Source organism: Chrysemys picta, chromosome 2 (assembly GCF_011386835.1).
Source record: "Chrysemys picta bellii isolate R12L10 chromosome 2, ASM1138683v2, whole genome shotgun sequence".
NCBI classification, from domain to species: domain Eukaryota; kingdom Metazoa; phylum Chordata; order Testudines; family Emydidae; genus Chrysemys; species Chrysemys picta.
In genome coordinates, this window is record NC_088792.1 from 281,454,675 (window position 1) to 281,475,620 (window position 20,946).

Below are 20,946 nucleotides of genomic sequence, written 5' to 3' on the forward strand. Positions count from 1 at the left end.
AACTCCAAAGCCCCTACCCTCCACTGAGGGGCACTGCTCAATAGTCACCTAAAGTGGAGCACCCACAGGAACACTCCTCGAAGGAGAGGATTACTCACCTTGTGCAGTAACTGAGGTTCTTCGAGATGGTTGTCCATGTGGGTGCTCCACTACCCTCCCTCCTCCCCTCTATTTTGGAGTTTCCAGCCGATTCTCTGGGGTAGAGAAGGAACTGGGGGATGGTTGGCTGCACACCGCTATGTAACCGCTCAGAGCAGTGCGAGACTGCTACAGTGTGTGTGCGGCCCAACTGGGCACTGCTACTACAAATCTCCAATTACAAGCACAGGGTGCCAAGACATTTAAAGTGGAGCACCCACAGGGACAACCATCTCGAAGAACCTCAGTTACCATACAAGGTGAGTAGCTTTGTCTTTCTAGGTAATTGATGCGCCATCTTTTATGAAACTTTTGTCACATCCTTTGCAGTAAATTGGCGATAGTCGGAGTGCTGTGAGTTGGTAGGTGTTACTATAATACAAAAAAGAGCAATAATAATAAATTACAATTTATCTTCATTTATGCTGCTGCATAGTATAATATGTGTAAAATGTAATTAAAAATTGTTTTCTTCAGACTAAATTCAATGCTTGATAGCCCAAGAAGACTGACTGTGGAGAAAATGGCTTCTAAAAGATTTAACCCTCAGTATATGATTAGTAAACGTATGGTAATAAGTATGCCTAATCTACAAGATATTAAGCCTCATGATAGTCCTGCTAGGACTTCATCACTCCGAAGATCAGAGACAGAGCATGGTAAGAAAAATGTATCTAACAAGTACATTATCTTGTGATATCATGGACCAGGTATTTGGGTGCTCACTCGCCTGGTGTGGCTCACAGTTTAGTGCGCCAATCTCTGGTCAGACTGTCAGAAAACAGGGCAGACACCCGAAGTGGTGGTATATTCTACAATTAGATTTCACCAAGCCAGCCATGAATGTGGATTCCTGAAGCACCAAACTAGTTTTACCATAGAGCCATAGACAGTCACCGTAGACACTCCAGCCTATAGTACCACTCTCACAAACTGGACTTTATGATGAAAGGTTATTTAAACCAAATTCACCACACATCAGGTTCTTCCAGCCCTCTGGGGCAAGTCACTTACCCAGGTCAATCGGTACTTCAAATCACACACCAAAAACAACACTGTAGCCAATCCTTAGTAAACTAACTAAGATTTATTAACTAAGAAAAAGAAATGAGTTATTAAATATTTAAAGCAGATAAAATACATTACAGTTGGATCAGAGTATATAGTGCAAAATAATATCAGGGATGTTAAATCTGCTAGTTTTCTATGAGTCTCTCTGGGTTGCCCAGATAGATTGGGGACCTCAGTCCTGTTGTTCAAAATTTCCCTTTGTTAAAATTCAACATTCCAGAGATGTGGTAGGAAAGAGGAGGCTACGGGCTTTTGTCCACTCCTTTTATATCTTGACCCCTTTTAGCTGGAAAAATCCTGGCTGTGTTACATATTACAGGTAGCTTCATGGCGTACAGTGCTCTGTCATCCATCCTTCATCTGAATTGCAGATTCTAGCTTGCACCTTTGCCAAAGTGCCATGTGAGCTATCTTCAGGGACAACATGCAGACACCTTAGTTTACAACTCCTTTGTTATTTCTAAAGAGTTAACCCAGGGGTCTTAAACTCAAATGACCACGAGGGCCACATGAGGACTAGTACATTGGCCCGAGGGCTGCTTTACTGACACTTCTCCCCCGCCAGCCTTGGCCCTGCCCCCACTCCACCCCTTCCATGAGGCCCCACCCCACCCCGCCTCTTCCCACCCCTTCCCTGACCCCATTCCAACCCCTTCCTCGAAATCCCCACCCCAACTCCGCCCTCTCCCTGCCCCCAGGGGCAGCAGGAGGGATGTGGGGTGTGGCGGGGGCTCAAGGCAGGGAGGTGGGGTGTGGGGTGCAGGAGGGGTGAGGGGTGTGGCCGGGTCAGGTTGCAGGGTAGGGCAGGGGGTTGGGCTGCAGAAGGCATGCGGAGTGCGGCAGGGGACTCAGGGCAGGGGGTCGGGGTGCAGCAGGGGGCTCAGGGCAGGTGGTTGGGATGCAGGAGGGTTGTGCCCTGTGGCAGGGGGCTCAGGGCAGGGGGTTGGGATGCGGCAGGGGGTTGAGGTGCAAGAGGGGTGCAGGGTGTGGCAGGAGGTCGGGGTGCGGCAGGGGGCTCAGGGCACGGGGTTGGGGGGCAAGAGGGTGCAGAGTGTGGCAGGGGGTTGGGGTGTGGCAGGGGGTTTGGCTGCAGGGGGTGTTCGGGAGGCGCAGCCAATGGGAGCTGCTGGGGGCGGTGCCTGAAGCAAGAGCAACACACAGACCCCGGTGCCCCGCCTCCCCCAGGTTCCGGCCGCTTACTGGAGTGGCGCGGGGGCAGGGCAGGGCAGGCAGGCAGGGAGCCTGCCCTGCCCCCAGTGCGCGTCGTGCCGGAGCCACTCTAGGTAAACGCTGGGAGGGGCCGGGGGGCTGCGAGGAGCTTGCGGGCTGCAGAAAATAACCCAGCGGGCCGTGAGTTTGAGACCCCTGAGCTAACCTGTGGGTGTTTCTCAGAACCACAACATGTTTAAGATACAAACACACATAAAAATTTCATAACCTCACATGCAATGTCTTGTACTTAATACAAAATTTATCACAATTTTGCAACAGGACCGTATTAGTGTAGATGGTCACCTTCCTTTCTATACAGTATCACACTGACCATGTAAACACAGCGGAAGTCAGGAGGTGGTAACAAAATCGTGCATGAAGTTGTGACTTGCATCATCCTGAACCTTTGGCTGCTCTGTGCTCAGAATTGTGCTATCCTGTAACCACCACAAGGGACTGAACACCTACTGAGTGTTGTCATTGTGGGGCTGCTTCCTGGACCAGTTACTGTGTCCATTTATCCTTTCCCACCAGGGCCGGCTCTAGGTTTTTTGCCGCCCCATGCAAAAAAATTTTTGGCTGCCCCCCGTCCCAGCCCTAGTCTCCTCGCTGCCCACCCTGCCGCCCCAACCCTGGGCTCTTACCCCCCGACCCACACCCCCCTGCTGCCCCAGCTCTGGGCTCTCACCCCCCCCACCCGCACCCCCCTGCCGCCCCAGCCCTGGGCTCCCCCTACCCCCCCCACCATTGCCCCCCCCCACACCTCCTGCGGCCCCAGCCCTGGGCTCTTCCCCCCCCCCCCCCCCCCCCCCCCCCCCCCCCCCGCCCTGCACCCTCCTTCCGCCACAGCCCTGGGTCACTGGTAACTCGCTCCCAGGGCGGGTCATTCAGCAGGGATTTTGGGTGTGCACAGAACACAGACAGGATTGGTTCCCATATGGTTACAGAACTGCAGTAAAGTGGAACAATTTTCAGCTTGTTTGATTGGAGGATATCTGGATGCATATTATAAGACTGTCCTACATAAATGAGGAAAAGTTGAGGTGCCTTTATTATTCTTTTGTTCCACTCTTTTTTTCTATGGGGAATTTGCCAATGCAATATCACTGTCTTCCTTTTAAACAAACAAACAAAAGGCAATGGCTGTTGAAAATAGCAATTCCAGTCCTAATAACCACTGAGAAGCATTTCTTGCTCAATTTTATCCTACTTTTCTACAGCAAGTTACAGTGGATCAGTATATTTGATTTGGGAGAAATGAAGTAACAGCCGCCCAAACTGAGCTTGAGCACTCCTGAATTTTGAGGTGTTCAAATCTGGAAGGCAGGTGCTGGGGGCGGGGGGGCTGTGGCTCCGCAGGGGAGCACGGCAGCATGTATGCAGCAGCGTGTCTGGCGCTGCGCGAAGCCAGACACGCTGGTCTGAGTGGCACGGTAAGGGGGCTGGGAGAAGGGGTAGGAGGTTCCGGGGGGGCAGTCAAGGGACAGGGAGAAGGGGGGTTAGATGGGTCAGGGGTTCGGGGGGGCAGTCAGGGGACAGGCAGCAGTTGAATAGGCATGGGAGTCCCAGGGGTTTGTCAGGGGACAGTTAGGGGGTGGGGTCCTAGGGGGGAAATTGGGGGGGGATCTCAGGAGGGGGCAGTTGGGGACAAGGAGAAGGGAGGCTTAGATAGCGGGTGGGGTCCTGGGAGGGAGCAATCGGGACAAGGACCAGTGGAGCTTAGATAGGGGGTGGGGTCCTGGGGGGCAGTTGGGGCAGGGGTCCCGGGAGGGGGTGATCAGGGAGCAGGGGGGTTGGTTGGGTTGGGGTTTCTGTGGGGGGCAGTCGGAGGGAGTGATGGGGGCAGGGTGGGGCTATCCCCCCCCCGGAGTGTCCTATTTTTTGGAATCCCTACTCACAGCACAGCTCTCCATTCAAAGCAGGCTGCAGCATGAGGTCTCAGCTTCCTCATTCCCTCCCCCTCTTTCCAGTTGGTAGTGGCCAAGGGAATGCTGGGAAATGTAGTTCTTTCCCTGCTCCAGGGCTGGCTCAATAGGCAGGGATCTAACCAAGGAACTACAGCTCCCAGGGCCCCCTGTTGGTTCTCAGTTCCCATGCTGGATCCCTGCCGCCCCTGCAAATGGGCTGCCCCAAGCACGTGCCGCCCCTGTTTCCCCCCTAGGGCTCAGTTCAGAAATACATTTAAGCAGGTGCTTAAGCTCATCTCTGTTCAGCAAAGTCAATGGGGTTTAAACATGTACCAGAAGTAAAGTATGCGCTTAAGTATTTTGCTGAATAGCGATGGACTACTGAATCAGGGTCTGTGCTGGCATCAAGGAGTGTGTGGTGAACAAATTTTTTTGTCTCACAGGCATAATACTGCATTACTGGGGGAGCCTGTCACATTTTAGGTTATGCAGGATATATTTTTAATTTTTTATTTTTTAATTCCTTGTTTGAAGATGCTTGTAAGCTTTCATTCTTCACTTTTTTATATCGAGCATTTTACTTTTCTTTTTTTAGCTGTAAAATTGTCATCTAAATCAATTAGTACGTTCAGGATCCCAGAAATTCACTTTCCTCTGTTGAATCAGTGTGTTCACACCTACTATACAGATTTTATCAATCATCTCACCAGAGCTATAAATATTTTACAACATGATAACTCAGCACTGCTGGCAAGATATTTCTACCTTCGTGGACTTATTGGTTTGATGCAAGGGAAACTACTGGATGCGCTTTCAGACTTTCAGAATCTATATAAAACAGACATAAGAATTTTCCCTACTGATCTTGTGAGGAAGATGGTGGAAACTATGCCTCCTTCTGAACGTTCCCTAGCGGAGCGCAAACCCGAGTTGAAGAGGTTGATCCATCAAGTGATGGAAAAACAAAGAGAAGTTACAAAAGTAGATGACCATGTAAAAAATTTTAAATTACCAAAAACACACATGCAGTTGGATGATTTTGTGAAGCGAATCCAAGAATCTGGGATTGTCAAAGATATAGACACAATACACCGGCTATTTGATGCCTTAACAGTAGGTAAGTAGAAAATATGTTGTGTTAATTAACATCTATTTTTTATACTTTTATTGATAAGTGATGTAAGTTGCTGTGTAGAGTCTATTTTTTTTTCTCTGGCCTTCAGGAAAATATTTTCAAATGTTTCTCAATGCAGTAAGCGTGTGTGTGTGTGTGTGTGTGTGTGTGTGTGTGTGCTGAATGTGTGTGTGTGTCCATGTAGCACAGAACTTTTAAATTCACAGTAAAATGTTTTTGTACTTTTTGTAAACACACAAGCATTGTTACCACAGTCTATTATTTCCATTACATTCCTCAGTTATGCACGTAGACCCAAACTCAGCAAAGTAATAAATGGTGCTATTCATGTGCTTAAAGTTAAGCATGTGCTTAGGCAGGGTTTCTCAAACAGGGGTCGCCGCTTGTGTGGGGAAAGTCCCTGGCGGGCCGGGCCGGGCTGTTTACCTGCCCCGTCTGCAGATCTGGCCGATCGCAATTCCCACTGGCTGCGGATCGCTGCTCCTGGCCAATGGGAGCTGCTGGAAGCGGCACGGATGAGGGACTTACTAGCTGCCGCTTCCAGCAGCTCCCATTGGCCCGGAGCAGCGATCCGCAGCCAGTGGGAATCGCGATCGGCCGGACCTGCAGACGGGGCAGGTAAACAGCCTGGCCCGGCCCGCCAGGGGCTTTCCCTACACAAGCAGTGACCCCTGTTTGAGAAACACTGTGTTTAGGTATCTCGCTGAATTGGGGCCTTTGTGCTACATCCTCATCATTTTGGTTGTGAAATTTAACAGAAAATGAAACTCCACCTTATTGGCAATTTTTAATTGGGATAATTGCAGGAGATTTTATTTAGTGCAGTACATTTGACTCATTCTACACTAGGTGCTAAATGGTGTCTGTGGTGGTGTTCACCATAGTCAGTGAGTGAAGATTTCAGTCTTTTTTTTTTTTTGTATTAGCATTTAATTGTCCAGTGATATGACAGCTCTATCTTGACTTAGATTACAGATAAAATATAGTCATATCCTAATCCCCAGCAGATATGTCCATATGATAAAATCACTAGACAGTATCGCAGACTAGCAATCTGTTCAAGAAAGCTCTGGAATTTGAATAACAAGGGCTACATTTTTCATGAAGCTACCATTAGAGCCTGAATAAGTATCATGGATTGTAAAAGAAAAGTTCAGGATGATGTTTCCAGGATAATTTCTTTACCTCCTAAATCTGAAACATGAATTTTGTGCTCTGGTTCTCCAAGGTAATAAAGGCCACACCATTTGCAATTTGCTGTGTGTAATAACTGGAGCTTAGTTGTCACATAATCTGGTCACTGTGTATTAAATATTGACCAAAATAGCAAGAAATTCTATATTTAAAACAATAGGTAGCATATAATTTATAATTATCTGTTTGAGTTGGAATATCTGGAGATCAAAAGCAGCTAGTTTTATTAAACTACAGTTTAAAGTGATTTTTGGGATGTATATGGGTTATATATAAACTTTTGGTCTGCAGATTAATGATTATTATTATCAATTCTATTCTTATCCACTATCCAGTAAATATGATTTAATAATGTCCAAGAGAATAAAGAACTAGAAAATCCTAATGAAGAGTATCAAATTTAGCAGAGGAGTAAGAATTCCTTTATATGGGCTGCTTGGGCTTGTGGAAGTAAGAGAGGCTGTGCAGCTGTTTACTTCCTCCCTGGAGCAGGTGGGGAGAGACCCAAATGGATGGATGGAGGCCCAGGGTATAAGCTAGCAGCAAAGTACTCCTTCCCCCGCTAGGGACAAAGAGAAAGCAGGGGAGGAATTCTCACTTTGAAATGTCTCCCGGGGTTACTCCTGGCAGCTTATACACCAACCCTTGCTCAGGGCTTGAGCACAATCTAACCCTTAGTATCCTCAAAATATATTTTATTTTAAATTCATATAATGGCTTCAAATAATAAATAACTTTTAAAAACTTTTAAGGACACCAGAAACAAATTGACCCTGAAACATTCAAAGATTTCTACAACTACTGGAAGGAAACAGAAGCAGAGGCTCAAGAGGTTAATTTGCCACGCACTGTACTAGAGCATTTAGATACAAATGAATGTGTCTACAAGTTATCCTGCTCAGTTAAAACTACTTATGGAGTAGGAAAAATAGCAATGACCCAGAAGCGCTTGTTCCTTTTGACTGAAGGAAGGCCTGGCTATGTTGAGATCACAACTTTCAGGAATATAGAGGTGAGCATGAAGTAATTGTTGCGATCTGGTACATGATTGTGAGCAAGACTATGCCAGACTCCATCCTGGTAGCACAGCCTCTCTCGCAAACTGAGACATTTCATGAATGTTATACAAGAGAAAGAACTATGATGGCAGGGAATAGATCTTTAAAAAATCACTAATTCTAGCCATGGCTACAACCAAAGTTTGAGGTATTTCTCAGTGCCGACTGGCCCTGCTAATGGATCAGTGCCCAATAGGATAGGTGCTGTATAGACCTATAGAAAAAAGGCAGTCGCCCAAAGAGCTTGTGTCTTTTCATAAATCTAGACTATAAGTGTCTGAAAAAACAAATTGGGGCTAGGGAGTGAGACTGGAGGGGGGTAACAGTAAAATGAGCACGTTTTGTACAATCAGAAGTAGTCTTCGCTCACCCCCTGTTTAGCAATATACCTAAACATAAATTGTCCTTTGAACATTTAGTTCTCATAAACGCTGATCAGAGACCCTGTCTGGGTGTTTGTGTATGTCAACACAAGAGAATTAGTTGTGGCTAGGAATGTTAGACGTTGTCGTGCTTAATGAATACTGCACCTTCTCTGTGATTGTGCTTCACTGGTTTCTTTGTTTCTCTGCATTTACAGGATGTTAAAAGTACTACTGTAGCTTTCCTTCTTCTGAGAATACCCACTCTGAGGATTAAGTCCCTGTCCAAAAAGGAAGTCTTTGAAGCTAACCTTAAGACAGAGTGTGATCTTTGGCACTTGATGGTGAAAGAGATGTGGGCTGGGAAGAAAATGGCAGATGATCACAAGGTATAAATATTACTTTTCTAGTTGAGCTATTTGTAATCACTATTTATAAATGTTTCTGTTCCTCATGTACTTGGGAATGCACATAAAACCCTGTATTAAAAAAAATGTATTTTCCACTTTTCAGCAAAGAGTGAATGAAAAAGCACAGGGGGGTCTCATATGGCAAAAAAAAAAAAAAATGAAGATTTACTAAAACATGATTCTGTTTAGTACTATAGTACAGCTTGAAGTACTACAATTTAAGAAGAAATCATTTAAAATCTGGTTGCCAAAATAAATGTGCAAAGTAAGTTTTTGTCATAGGTCACAAACAAAAAACCAAAAGGCTGACATTTCTGCCCACATCTGTTTTAATTACAAAAAAACCAACTCAGTAAAGTGTGAAATGGAGGCCTTAATAGAAAATTTCCCTCGTTTTGCTTGGCACATTATTATGAAAGGTCACATAGCGAGAGGATTTTACCATGCCTGGACATGTGGTCCTGAATCCTGTGAGTAGATGGGCTAACACAGATTCCTGCACCACAGAGACCCCACGGAGAAGGTTTATATAAACAGACTATTCATCCAATCCAAAGACGTTGAGGGTAATCCAGGAACAAATAGATCACTTATCTATGTTGGAGAACTAGAGAAGCTACAGGACCGAGAATGATTACACGACACATTTAATATTCTTTGTAGTCCCAAAGAAACTGGGCATCTCAAGAGCAGTCCTGTATCTTTATTTCTGAATATCTGTTTAGTGTTTTTATCCAGAATTGAAATAAATGTCAATTCCACAGTAGCTGTAAAGCTAGCTAGAAAGCCTTGCAATGTAAGTTCATATTGCACTCTTCTAGAAAGATGTCCATATTCTGGGCAGAAAGAACTTGAATCTATTATGAAGACATATGCAAAGTGGTCACTTGGTCTAAACTTTATACATTCATCATAGCACTGCAGGCCGGACCTTGTGGCTTCAGTTGATACTGCCTTCAGCAGAAGGATCTTGTATACTGTAGTAAATGAGCCACACATACTAACATGCCAAAATTCATAAATATTTCCCCCAAGTATTTACTCTGTCTATTTACTTGCTTTATTTTACTGCTGACAAAGGCACAGTCCTGTGCACCATCTAGCACGCTGGGGGCTGAGAATGGGAAATGTTATTTTACCATACCTACTGATTTTCCTTTCTTAGAAGTCTTGGAGTATGTCTACACTACGAGAGTAGTTCGATTTTACTTAAATCGAATTACTGGAACCGAAATTACAAAGTCGAACGTGTATATCCACACTAAGAACAGTAATTCGACTTTGTGAGTCCACACTAACGGGGCAAGCGTCGACATTGGAAGTGGCGCACTGTGGGCAGCTATCCCACAGTTCCCACAGTCCCCGCTGCCCATTGGAATTCTGGGTCGAGCCCCCAATGCCTGCTGGGGAAAAAAATGTGTCAAGGGTGGTTTTGGGTAACTGTCGTCATTCAGCCGTCACTCCCGCCCTCCCTCCCTGAAAGCACCGGCGAGCAATCAGTTGGCGCACTTTTCTGGTGAGTGACAGCGCGGACGCCACAGCACTGCGAGCATGGAGCCCGCTGCGACCATCGCTGCAGTTATGGCCGTTGTCAACACCTCGCACCTTATCATCCACCTTTTTCAGAGGCAGATGCTGAGAAATCGGGCGAGGAGGCTACGGCAGCGCAGTGAGGACATTAAGTCTGAGAGTGGCACAGACCTCTTGCAAAGCATGGGACCCCGCACCATGGACATCATGGTGGCAATGGGTCATGTTGATGTTGTGGAACGGCGATTCTGGGCCCGGGAAACAAGCACGGATTGGTGGGACCGCTTAGTGCTGCAGGTCTGGGATGAATCACAGTGGCTGCGAAACTTTCGGATGCGGAAGGGAACTTTCCTGGAACTTTGAGTTGCTGTCCCCTGCCCTGAAGCGCAAGGGCATCCGGATGCGAGCAGCCCTGACTGTCCAGAAGCAAGTGGCCATAGCGCTCTGGAAGCTTGCAACGCCAGAAGCTACCAGTCAGTGGCGAACCACTTTGGCGTGGGCAAATCTACCGTGGGGGTTGCTGTGATGCAAGTAGCCAACACAATCGTTGAGCTACTGCTCTCAAAGATAGTGACCCTGGGAAACGTGCAGGTCATCATAGATGGCTTCGCCGCGATGGGATTCCCAAACTGCGGTGGGACTATAGATGGAACTCACATCCCTATCCTGGGACCGGAGCACCAGGCCAGCCAGTACATTAACAGAAAGGGCTACTTTTCAATGGTGCTGCAAGCACTGGTGGACCATAGGGGACGTTTTACCAACATCAACGTCGGATGGCCGGGCAAGGTTCATGACGCTCGTGTTTTCAGGAACTCTGGTCTGTTTAGATGGCTGCAGGAAGGTATTTACTTCACGGACCACAAAATAACTGTTGGGGATGTGGAGATGCCTATAGTGATCCTCGGGAACCCTGCCTACCCGCTAATGCCCTGGCTCATGAAGCCCTATACAGGCGCCCTGGACAGTGAAAAAGAACTCTTCAACTACCGTCTGAGCAAGTGCAGAATGGTGGTGGAGTGTGCTTTTGGACGTCTCAAGGGGAGATGGAGAAGCTTACTGACTCGCTCTGATCTCAGCGAAACCAATATCCCCATTGTTATTGCAGCTTGCTGTGTGCTCCACAATCTATGTGAGAGCAAGGGGGAGACTTTTATGGCTGGGTGGGAGGTTGAGGCACATCGCCTGGCTGCTGATTACGCCCAGCCAGACAGCCGGGCTATTAGAAGAGCCAAGCGGGACGCACTGTGCATCCGGGAGGCTTTGAAAGCTAGGTTCCACAGTGAGCAGGGTAACCTGTGACTGTTAAGTTTGTTTAAAGAGAAGCTGAACCTGCCCCCGTTTCTTTACCAACTTACCGTTGACTATCCTCTCCAGTTACATACCCCCCTCACCCCGTTGCCCCCCTTCCAACACACCTTTAAAAATAAAATAAATGGAACTTTGTTCATTAACACCGTTTCTTTATTAAGGGTTTCGTGGTAAAGTGTTGAAACTGGGACGCAGACTGTGGTGGGGAGCGGGTGTAGTGATGGAAAGGATGCTTCTAAACTCGAGGAATGACAGGCTCCTGCTCCTAGAGCGGTCTGCAGTGGTGGACTGGTTGTTTCAACGGAGCCTGCAACCCCTCCTTTTCGGGACTCTGTGTGTGGGGGCTATGTGACTTTGTGGCGGGGGAGGACGGTTACAGATCCCCTGCTGCGTGGCTCTGTCATCCAGGCTAAGGACCGCTGCATAAGATCTGTAACCGCCCTCCCCCGCCAAAAACTCACATAGCCCCCCACACAGAACATGAAAACTACCTCCCAGACTGACCAGGGTGCCTAGTGACTGCAATGTGTGTGTGACCTGCTGCTGAACCTGCCCCCATGTCTGTACCCTGGTAAAGGTGACTGTCCTCTCCAATTACCAATCCCCTTTCCCCCCTTCAAACACACTCTCCTCTAAAAGAACCTGACGGAAACAGTAATTAACAGAAACGTATTTTTTATTAACAACTACACAGTTAGGGGATGAAACTGGGACGGGGGCTTGGGTAAGATGCTTTTGGAGTGAAGGAAAGGACTTTTCAAAACTTTGAGAATGAGAGTCATCTGATACTTGAGCAGTCTGCAGGGGTGGAGTGACTGTTTTCACGGCCCCTGCCGCCCCTCCTTCTTGGGACTTTGGGTGAGGCGGGGATGGGACTTTGTGGCAGGGGAGGGCGATTAGAGATAGACTGCAGCGGGGCTCTGTCCTCCTGCCTCCGGCCCTGCAGAACATCTACAAGGCGCCGGAGCATGTCCGTTTGCTCCCTCATTAGTCCAAGGCGTTTGTCGCCTGCTGGTCTTCCTGCCGCTACCTGTCCTCCCGTTCGCTGTGTGATCGCTGGTATAGCGACATGTTCTCCCTCCACTGGGTCTGCTGTGCCGCCTCGGCTCGGGAGCAGCCCATAAGTTCAGAGAACATCTCGTCCTGTGTCCTTCTCTTTGGGCGCATAATCTGCGCCAGCCTCTGGGAGGGGGATGCCGGGGTAGGTCGGGAGACACTTGCAGCTGTGGGATGGGAAAAAGGGGTGAATTCCTCACAAAGATACATTTTTGTGAACAATGAACATAGTCTTTCTCTGTGAACAAGACCATGCACAGCACCTATCACATGCGCACTCAGGACAAGGTCAAATTTTCGGCCTTCCCATTCAGTGCCTGGGGTCTTGGAGTACAGATCACACAAGAGGGGCAGGGCAGCGGAATTCGGTTAGCAGGCAGACATGGTAAGCCGTAGACTTTTGGCTGCTGAAAGTTTAATTTATAGCCATGCCCTCCTTTCACGTTCAAAGCAATGCCCCTAGCGTTGGCCAGTTCCTGCTGCTGGCAATCCGGCCAGCATGAACTCTGTCCCTGTCCCACCCCCCTCGCGGCTGTCCCCGGGAAAGATCACTGTATGCTGCCCCTGTCTCGCCTCCACCGTGTGGCTTAAACTGCCGATTACAGTTATGTAAAGGAACAGGCAATCAGTCCCAATACTAACATTCCCCTAATTTAAACCAGGTCAACATGAGTGATATCACTCTGATGAGGATTTCGGACCCAGAGAAAGACCGCATGCTGCATGAATGCTAGCAAAAACCAGGGCCGTACGCGGCCATGCTATGCGAGGCACTGATCCCGGAGTACTTGCTGCTAGCCTGGCGCGGTAAAGTTTCATACCACGGAGGACGCAATAAGGCTGCTCTCCCCAGGAACCTAATGCAAAGGCTTTCACAATACCTCCAGGAGAGCTTCCTGGAGATGTCCCAGGAGGATTTCTGCTCTATCCCCGGACATGTTGAGAGAATTTTCCAGTAGCTGCACTGGCAAGGACTAAAAAGTAGAGCGCCTAGGGCAAAGTAATCATGCAAAACCCATTGTTAATATTCCATTCCTGTTCTGATCAAAATAAATGTTTACATGTTTAAAACACTTACTGACTGATCCTTCCCCTGATTCAGGGTCAGGGTTAACGCCTTGGGAGGGTTGGTAAGGGATCTTCGTGAGGGTGATGAAGAGATCCTGGCTGTCGGGGAAATCAGCGTTGTATGCGCTGTCGAATGCCTCGTCCTCCTCATCTCCTTCCTCATCTTCCCCGTCCGCGAACATCTCCGAGGAAGCGGCCGTCGACAATACCCCATCGTCAGAGTCCATGGTCAGTGGCGGGGTAGTGGTGGCGGCCGCACCTAGAATGGAATGCAGTGCCTCATAGAAATGGCATGTCTGGGGCTGGGATCCGGAGTGTCCGTTTGCCGCTTTGGTCTTCTGGTAGCCTTGTCTCAGCTCCTTGATTTTCACGCGGCACTGCGTTGCATCCCGGCTATATCCTCTCTCTGTCATGGCTTTGGAGATCTTCTCGTAGATCTTCGCATTCCGTTTTTTCGATTGCAGCTCCAAAAGCATGGGCTCATCGCCCCATACAGCGATCAGATCCAAGACTTCCCGATCAGTCCATGCTGGGGCCCTCTTTCTATTCTGCGATTGCATGGTCACCTCTGCTGGAGAGCTCTGCATCGTTGCCAGTGCTGCTGAGCTCGCCACAATGTCCAAACAGGAAATGAGATTCAAACTGCCCAGACAGGAAAAGGAATTCAAATTTTCCCGGGGCTTTTCCTGTGTGGCTGGTCAGAGCATCTGAGCTCGGACTACTGTCCAGAGCGTCAACAGAGTGGTGCACTGTGGGATAGCTCCCGGAGCTATTAGCGTCGAATTCCATCCACACCTACCCTAATTCGACATGGCCATGTCGAATTTAGCGCTACTCCCCTCGTCGGGAAGGAGTAGAGAAATCGATTTAAAGAGACCTCTATGTCGAACTAAATAGCTTCGTTGTGTGGACGGGTGCAGGGTTAATTAGATTTAAAGCTGCTAAATTCGACATAACCTCCTAGTGTAGACCAGGCCTTGGACGCTGGTCCAATTCCTGCCTAAAAATACGTGATGGGGCGTCATGTACCTCTTGTACATGGTAGGTTGAAGGGCTGCTACTAGCAGGTCAGGCTCTTGTACTAGATATGGACTGGCTGCAGATTTTCCTTTATTGAAAACGAGAGAGAGAGATGCAGAAAATGTGTCTTTCATAAGATTCTTTAATGCACTGCTGGCTCTAGCTATTATCAGCTCAGGTAAAGTATGTTACACATGGCACAATCTACATTACAATACAATTTAGTATCTGGTAAGGTTAGGTTAGATTTCAAAGTTGTTTTTATCTAATTTTAACAGTGGAAATCAGTGTCTGTGCAGCTCTGCAATTGTTCTTCTGGGATGGGTTTATTCAAGTTTATATAGGTTCCTATACTGCCCTCATTACTGTAGTATACGAGCACTTTCCAATGGTGCCTAAAGCCACATAAACATCTGTCCTGTATGCATGCGCGCGCGCACACACAACGTGTGTGTGTTTGTTTGTTACGGAAGGTTTGTGCAAGTTCATTCCACGATCTTGGGCCAGCCCCTGAGAAAGCTCTGCTCGTTCAGACACGTTTGTAGAACATTACATTGTGCCAGAGGAACGAAGTTGTTGACCACGGATTCTGTCTTGGAGCTATAGTCACTCTTTTAGCTCTCCTGGCTCAGGCCACTGAAGCACTGAGTGCCTTGAACTTATTCTGTGGGATACCAGTGTAGGGAACTGAGGATGGGTGTGATGAGCTTGTGGTAGTCAGTGTTGCTGAAGAGATGTGTTGCAGCGTTCTGTACCAGTTAGTTTTCTAAGCTCTAAAGGCTTCAAGACCAGGTATATTGCTTTGCTTGTGGTTCTCCAGCTGGGAGATGACTAAGCTGTGAAAAACTGAAGCATGGTCATTGTTCGCCAGGATGGGGGGTCTTAATCAAATGGAGATGGTAGAAAATGTTACTTTCAGATGCTGGCATGTGAGAGCTTGGACTCAGTGAGGAATCCAAGAGTACTCCTAAATTATGGTGTAAACAGACCAATTGCAGGTATGTACCTTCAACCAAATGAGACTGTACAATGGCTGCTAACTCTTCAAAATGCTTTCTTCTATCCACCAGCATCACCTCTGTCTTGCTTGGGTACAGCTTCAGCCAGCTGTTCTTGATCCATGAGCTGATCTTGCCCAAGTACTGGCCTATCATGAGGATAGTGGTATGGTCATATCTGGTGAAGGATTAATGGAGCTGTGTGTCATCTGCATATTGTTGCCACTTGAGTCCATGTCAGCTGACCAGTTCACCTAGTGGCTGCATGGAGATGTTGAATAGGACTGGAGAGAGAATTGATCCTTGTGGGACTCCACAAATGAGTTGGCTTATGGTGGAGCACTCTCCTGTCACTACTCTTGGGTCCATCCCTCCAGGAAGGATTTTCAAACCATTTTAGCACATTACCTTGGACCCCTGCCACCTCTCTCGGGTGAGACAGCAGAATCTTACGGTCAACGGTGTTGAAAGCTGCAGGGGAGCGCCCAAAGGATAAGAGTGGATGTCTGTCCTCTCTCCACTGATAGCAGGTGACCATCCATCAGTGCCACTAAAACAGTTTTAGATCCATGTCCTCACCTGAATCCAGATTGGGTCAGGTATAGAACAACAGCTGCAATTCAATGAGTTTGAATTTGGCCTTTTGGGTAGCTTCTCTATGAGCTTGCTCAGGAACAGAATGGTTGACACTGGGCAGTAGTTTGCTAGAACTGATGTGGCTTAGACAGCAGATGCTGCTATAGGCGTAGGGGTGCTTCTAATAATATTGAGAAAGCCCTGTTGTGAGTATAGAAAATGGGACTGTGTAAGAAAAATGATTACTAGATGAGCTAAAATCAGGTTTTTCATTTTTAGGATCCTCAATATATTCAACAAGCCCTGACCAATGTCCTCCTGATGGATGCTGTAGTTGGTGCACTGCATTCCTCCAAAACCATTTATGCTGCTTCCAAACTATCTTACTTTGACAAGATGAAAAATGAAGGTCAGTTATATATGCTTCAGGGTGCACTTGCCATTATAATTAAGTCTGCTTCAACTTTTTCTAAATCCTGAGTTCAAAGGGTTGTGTCTAAGAAGCTGAAATTTTATATACTATGCAAGTTGTTGGCCCAGATGCGTTCTTTCACGTCATTTATAGAGTATTTTCTCACAAGGCATTGTTTTAAATTTAAATAAAAAATGTTAACACTTTAATCTCATAATCTGAATAAACGGTACAGGTTTATTCTAAAATTCATGAGTTTTATATAATTTGAGGTTTAAATTTTTACAGTTTTGTAAATTGTACAATATCTTTGTGTTTCAGTGCCCATGATGGTCCCAAAAACTACATCAGAAACACTAAAGCACAAGATTAATCCCTCAATTGGCGAGACTTTTCCACAAGCAGTAGACGTCTTGCTCTATACACCAGGTACCGTGATATAGTTTATTCTTGAAATTCATCCACTTTAAATTAGATGCAAAGCTTAAAATCACCTGCTGCTATAATTTGTGGAGGAAGTAGCCTGATGTTGCTGCTGTTATGGCGTGTTTTGTGTATATAAAATATTGCACACAAAAAAACATGTTAAAAGAATATTATTAAGGTTGGAAGATCAAGTACTCAAAAGTTAGGACATGCCAAAATTAAGGTTGCCTGTGAAACCTTAATTTACCCCCGTTGTGGATATGCATATGATATAGTCTTTAATTACATGATCACATACTACTTTTTCCATAGCATTCCTATCTGACTGAATGCACAGGATGGTGGATGGTGCTCACTTAATTAGAGCTATTCAATTTTTTGTTTTATCCTCTTTGTTCAATGTATAAACTTATTTACTGCACTACTTAAAACCTGCTCTGAAGACAGAATTATTAATTTCCTCATTGGGTTTTTCTACGATGCTCATCACTATACAATCTAAATGCTTCACAGATATTAATGATTTTACTTTCATAACATAAGATGAGAGGGTATTATTATCCCCATTTTACAGATGGTGAACTGACGGAGATATTGAGGATAAAAGTATCCACTAATTTTGGGTGCCTAATTTGAGACACCTATAAACTGATTTTTCAGAGTATTAACTATTAGTATAACTTCAACTTCCAGTCATTGGAGCATGTTATACCTGTCTCTGCTAGATAGAAGAGCCCATTATTAAGTATTTTATCCCCAGGTAGACACTTATAGACTGTAATCAAGTCACCCCTTAACCTTTTCTAAACTAAATAGATTGAGCTTGAGTCTGTCATAAGGCACGTTTTGTAATCCTCTGTCTAATCCATTCTCATGGCTATTCTTTGAACCTTCTCCAATTTATCAACATCCTTCTTGACTTGTGAACATCAGAAATGGACACAGTATTCCAGCAATAGTCATGCCAGTGCCAAATAGAGGTAAAATAAACTCTCTGCTCCTACTTGAGATTCCCCTGTTTATGCATCAAAGGATTGCATTAGCCCTTTTGGCCACAGCATTGCTCTGGGAGCTCATGTTCAGTTAATTCACCTATATTTTTTCAGAGTCACTGCTTCCCAGGATAGAGTTTCCCTTCCTGTAAATATGACCTACATTCTTCATTCCTAGATGTGTATATTTACATTTGGCCATGTTAAAATGCATATTGTTTGTTTGCGCCTATGTTATCAAGCAATCCAGATCACTCTCTAGCCGTGTCGTGTCCTCTTCCTTATTCCTCACTTCCCCCAGTTTTTGTCATCTGCAAACTTTTATTAGTGATGATTTTATGTTTGTTCCAGGTCATTGACAAAAATGTTAAATAGTGTAGGGCCAAGAACTGATCCCTGCAGGACCCCATTAGGAACCCACCTAGTCAATAACGATTCCCCATTTACAATTACATTTTAAAACCTATCAGTTAACCAGTTTTTAATCCATTTAATGTGTGCCATGTTAACGATGTCGTTTTGGTTTTTTAATCAAACTGTCATGCAGAACGAAGTAAAATGCCCTACAGAAATCTAAATCTAGTACATCACCACTATTATTTGTATCAACCAAACTGTAATCTTATTTAAAAAAAAAAAGATATCAAGTTAATTTGACAGGATCTATTTTCCGTAAACCCAGGTTGATTGGCGTTATTTATATTACCCACAACATTTGCTTTTTTCCAGGTTTCTGGAATTTCCCCAGTGTTCCAAGACATTTAAAATCAATGTTAACGGTTTAGCAAGCTTCTCAGATAGCTCTTTTTAAAACTCTGGACCTGCAGATTTAGAAATGTCTAACTTAACATCCTCCTGAGAGAGAGAATTTTTTAATAGAGGGTTTCACTTCTCCTCAAAGCCAGGTGTTTTTTTTCTTCTTCTTTTTCTTGTTTTAAACCAGGAAGATCTTCTTCCTCAATTGTGGGACTGTGGCTTTTTGGGTATCTAGTAAAGTGTTCTTAAACGATTTCCATATATTGTGAGACAGAAGGGCCAGAGAGCAGCAGGGAAGTGGTTCTCTTGGGTTCTGGGTGCGCCCGCCCGTTGCTAAAGGACTCTTCTCTCGGCCTTCGGGGAGGATCCACAAGGTCCAGGAACTCAAATAATTACGAGGGACAACCAAAAATGTAACAGGGGCAGGTGTTGTCAAAGGATCAAACGAAGGGAACCTGAAGGGGACACTGAGCAGAGAACCCCGAACAGCGCCCACTGCTCCTCAAAGGTGTTAAGGGAGCCAGCGGATGCCACCCAGAGGAACTCCGCCCAGATGCGTGAATGGAGGGAGGACTGGAAATAGGCCCCACTGTCTCAAAGAACCCCTTCAGCCAGCATCCTTTCCCTAGTGTTGTAGATGGCAGGAGAGTGGTTCTATTGGGTACTGGGAAGTGGGCGGGCAGAAGCCTGCCCACAGCTAAAGGCCCCTCCCCCAGCCTGCAGAGGAGCTACTGAGCCCAGACCTCAACTAAAGTCATGGGACAACGAAGGAAAAAAACGGATGGGTGTGGGGGTCAAAGGGCCATAACTAGGGAACCGGAAGGGGACACCGAGCAGAGAATCTCGGACAGCGCCCACTGCTCCTCAAAAGCGTCCAAGGAGCCAGCGGACGCCGCGCAAAGGAACTGTGCCCGGATACGTGAATGGATGAAAGAACGAAAACCGGCCCCACAGTAGCAGCTCCCCCTTCCCCCGCCAACATCCTCTCCCTGGTGTTGTAGATGGCAGGAGAGTGGTAGATGGGAGGTATATAAGCCCCAGGATGATTAAGGCCTTATTCCCTGTGGACTGGGGAAAGGTTACTATAGGTTAATTGGCGCACCTGGGGCCAATTAAGGCCCCGCCAGAGATCTAATAACCCCCCCCTGCTTCAGTCAGACAGGGAGGAGGGGAAGGAGAGTTGACTAGAGTTGGAGGAGTACTGCTGTTAACCAGAAGACCACAGTACCAGGGGAAGGGTACCGGCACAGAGGACCGAGGGAAACGCTACCCAAGGAGAAAGAGGGTAAGCAGCCTGCAAAGCTGAAGGGGCTGGGACCCAGAGTAGGAGGTGGACTGGAGTCCCTTCCCTTCCCCGCTCCTCTCCCTCCAACACCGGGGCACGAGCGGAGCCCACAACGCCCAAGAATAGGGGCAATGGTTGGCACTCTGACCCACCACACTAAGAAAAAGCGTGGGACCCACCACATTAGCGTCGGCCATTTGTCACAATATCATTCATGCTTTTTTCTGATATAAATTCTTTCTCTCAGCTGATTTGGCTCATAAATGTTTTCAGTTTTGTGAAATTGGTCCTATTAAAGCACCAAATATATATATTATTGGTCTGGATTTTATTCTGTTTGCACATTATAAATGCGATCAAGTCATGATCATATACCTACACTACCATTGATTTTTTTTAGTTCTGTATTTAGTTCCTCTTTATCTGCCATGATGAGTCTAATATCGAATTCCTCTGTGTTGGCACACTTTGAGTTAGGAAATGGTCACCTATAATATGTAGAAATTCCCATGATATTTTAGTACTGGCAGCATGAGACCTCCAGTATATGTCACTCAAATCAAAGTCCCCCATGATCATGCAGATTTTTCCCCTATGCATTATAGACAGATGTATACATATGGTATGAGTTGGTGGAATGTAGTGGACACCAATTAATATCCCATCAGATCCCAGTGTCTCAAGTCAGGCCTACAGAAAATGAGTAACACACAGTTCGTGATCACCAATGAAAAGTTTGGTTTAAATGACTTGACTAGCATCGCACACAACCCTGTGGTGAGTCAGGGATAGAAACCCATACGCCAGTGCACTATTCAACTGCCTGAGACATGAGGCCATTCATTCTCTTCCTGCAATCCCCTGCCTTGTTCACTACACACCTTCCAACTTCTGCAACAAATGCAACAGAAGTTCTACAGACCGCTATATAAGCCTTATTCATCCCCAGAACAGGTCTGTTTGTGCATTGAAGGAGGCCAGAGTCTTGTGGGGGGAAAAATAGTATCTGATCTTATAATTAAAGACTGT

The 20,946-nt window shown here is 46.3% G+C and overlaps 1 protein-coding gene across 3 annotated transcripts in view; it reads left to right on the forward strand.

Moving 5' to 3' along the window:
- The window catches only part of DENND3 (DENN domain containing 3), an 86,191-nt gene that overhangs the window by 51,992 nt on the left and 13,253 nt on the right, over window positions 1-20,946 (forward strand). For all 3 annotated transcript variants that reach the window (XM_005291054.5, XM_008165128.4, XM_065586274.1), the window contains 6 exons: window positions 616-797; window positions 4,924-5,445; window positions 7,410-7,669; window positions 8,296-8,466; window positions 16,326-16,455; window positions 16,780-16,887. In XM_005291054.5, the coding sequence (XP_005291111.3) occupies window positions 616-797; window positions 4,924-5,445; window positions 7,410-7,669; window positions 8,296-8,466; window positions 16,326-16,455; window positions 16,780-16,887 (1,373 nt within the window). The remainder of the gene's footprint in view (window positions 1-615; window positions 798-4,923; window positions 5,446-7,409; window positions 7,670-8,295; window positions 8,467-16,325; window positions 16,456-16,779; window positions 16,888-20,946) is intronic.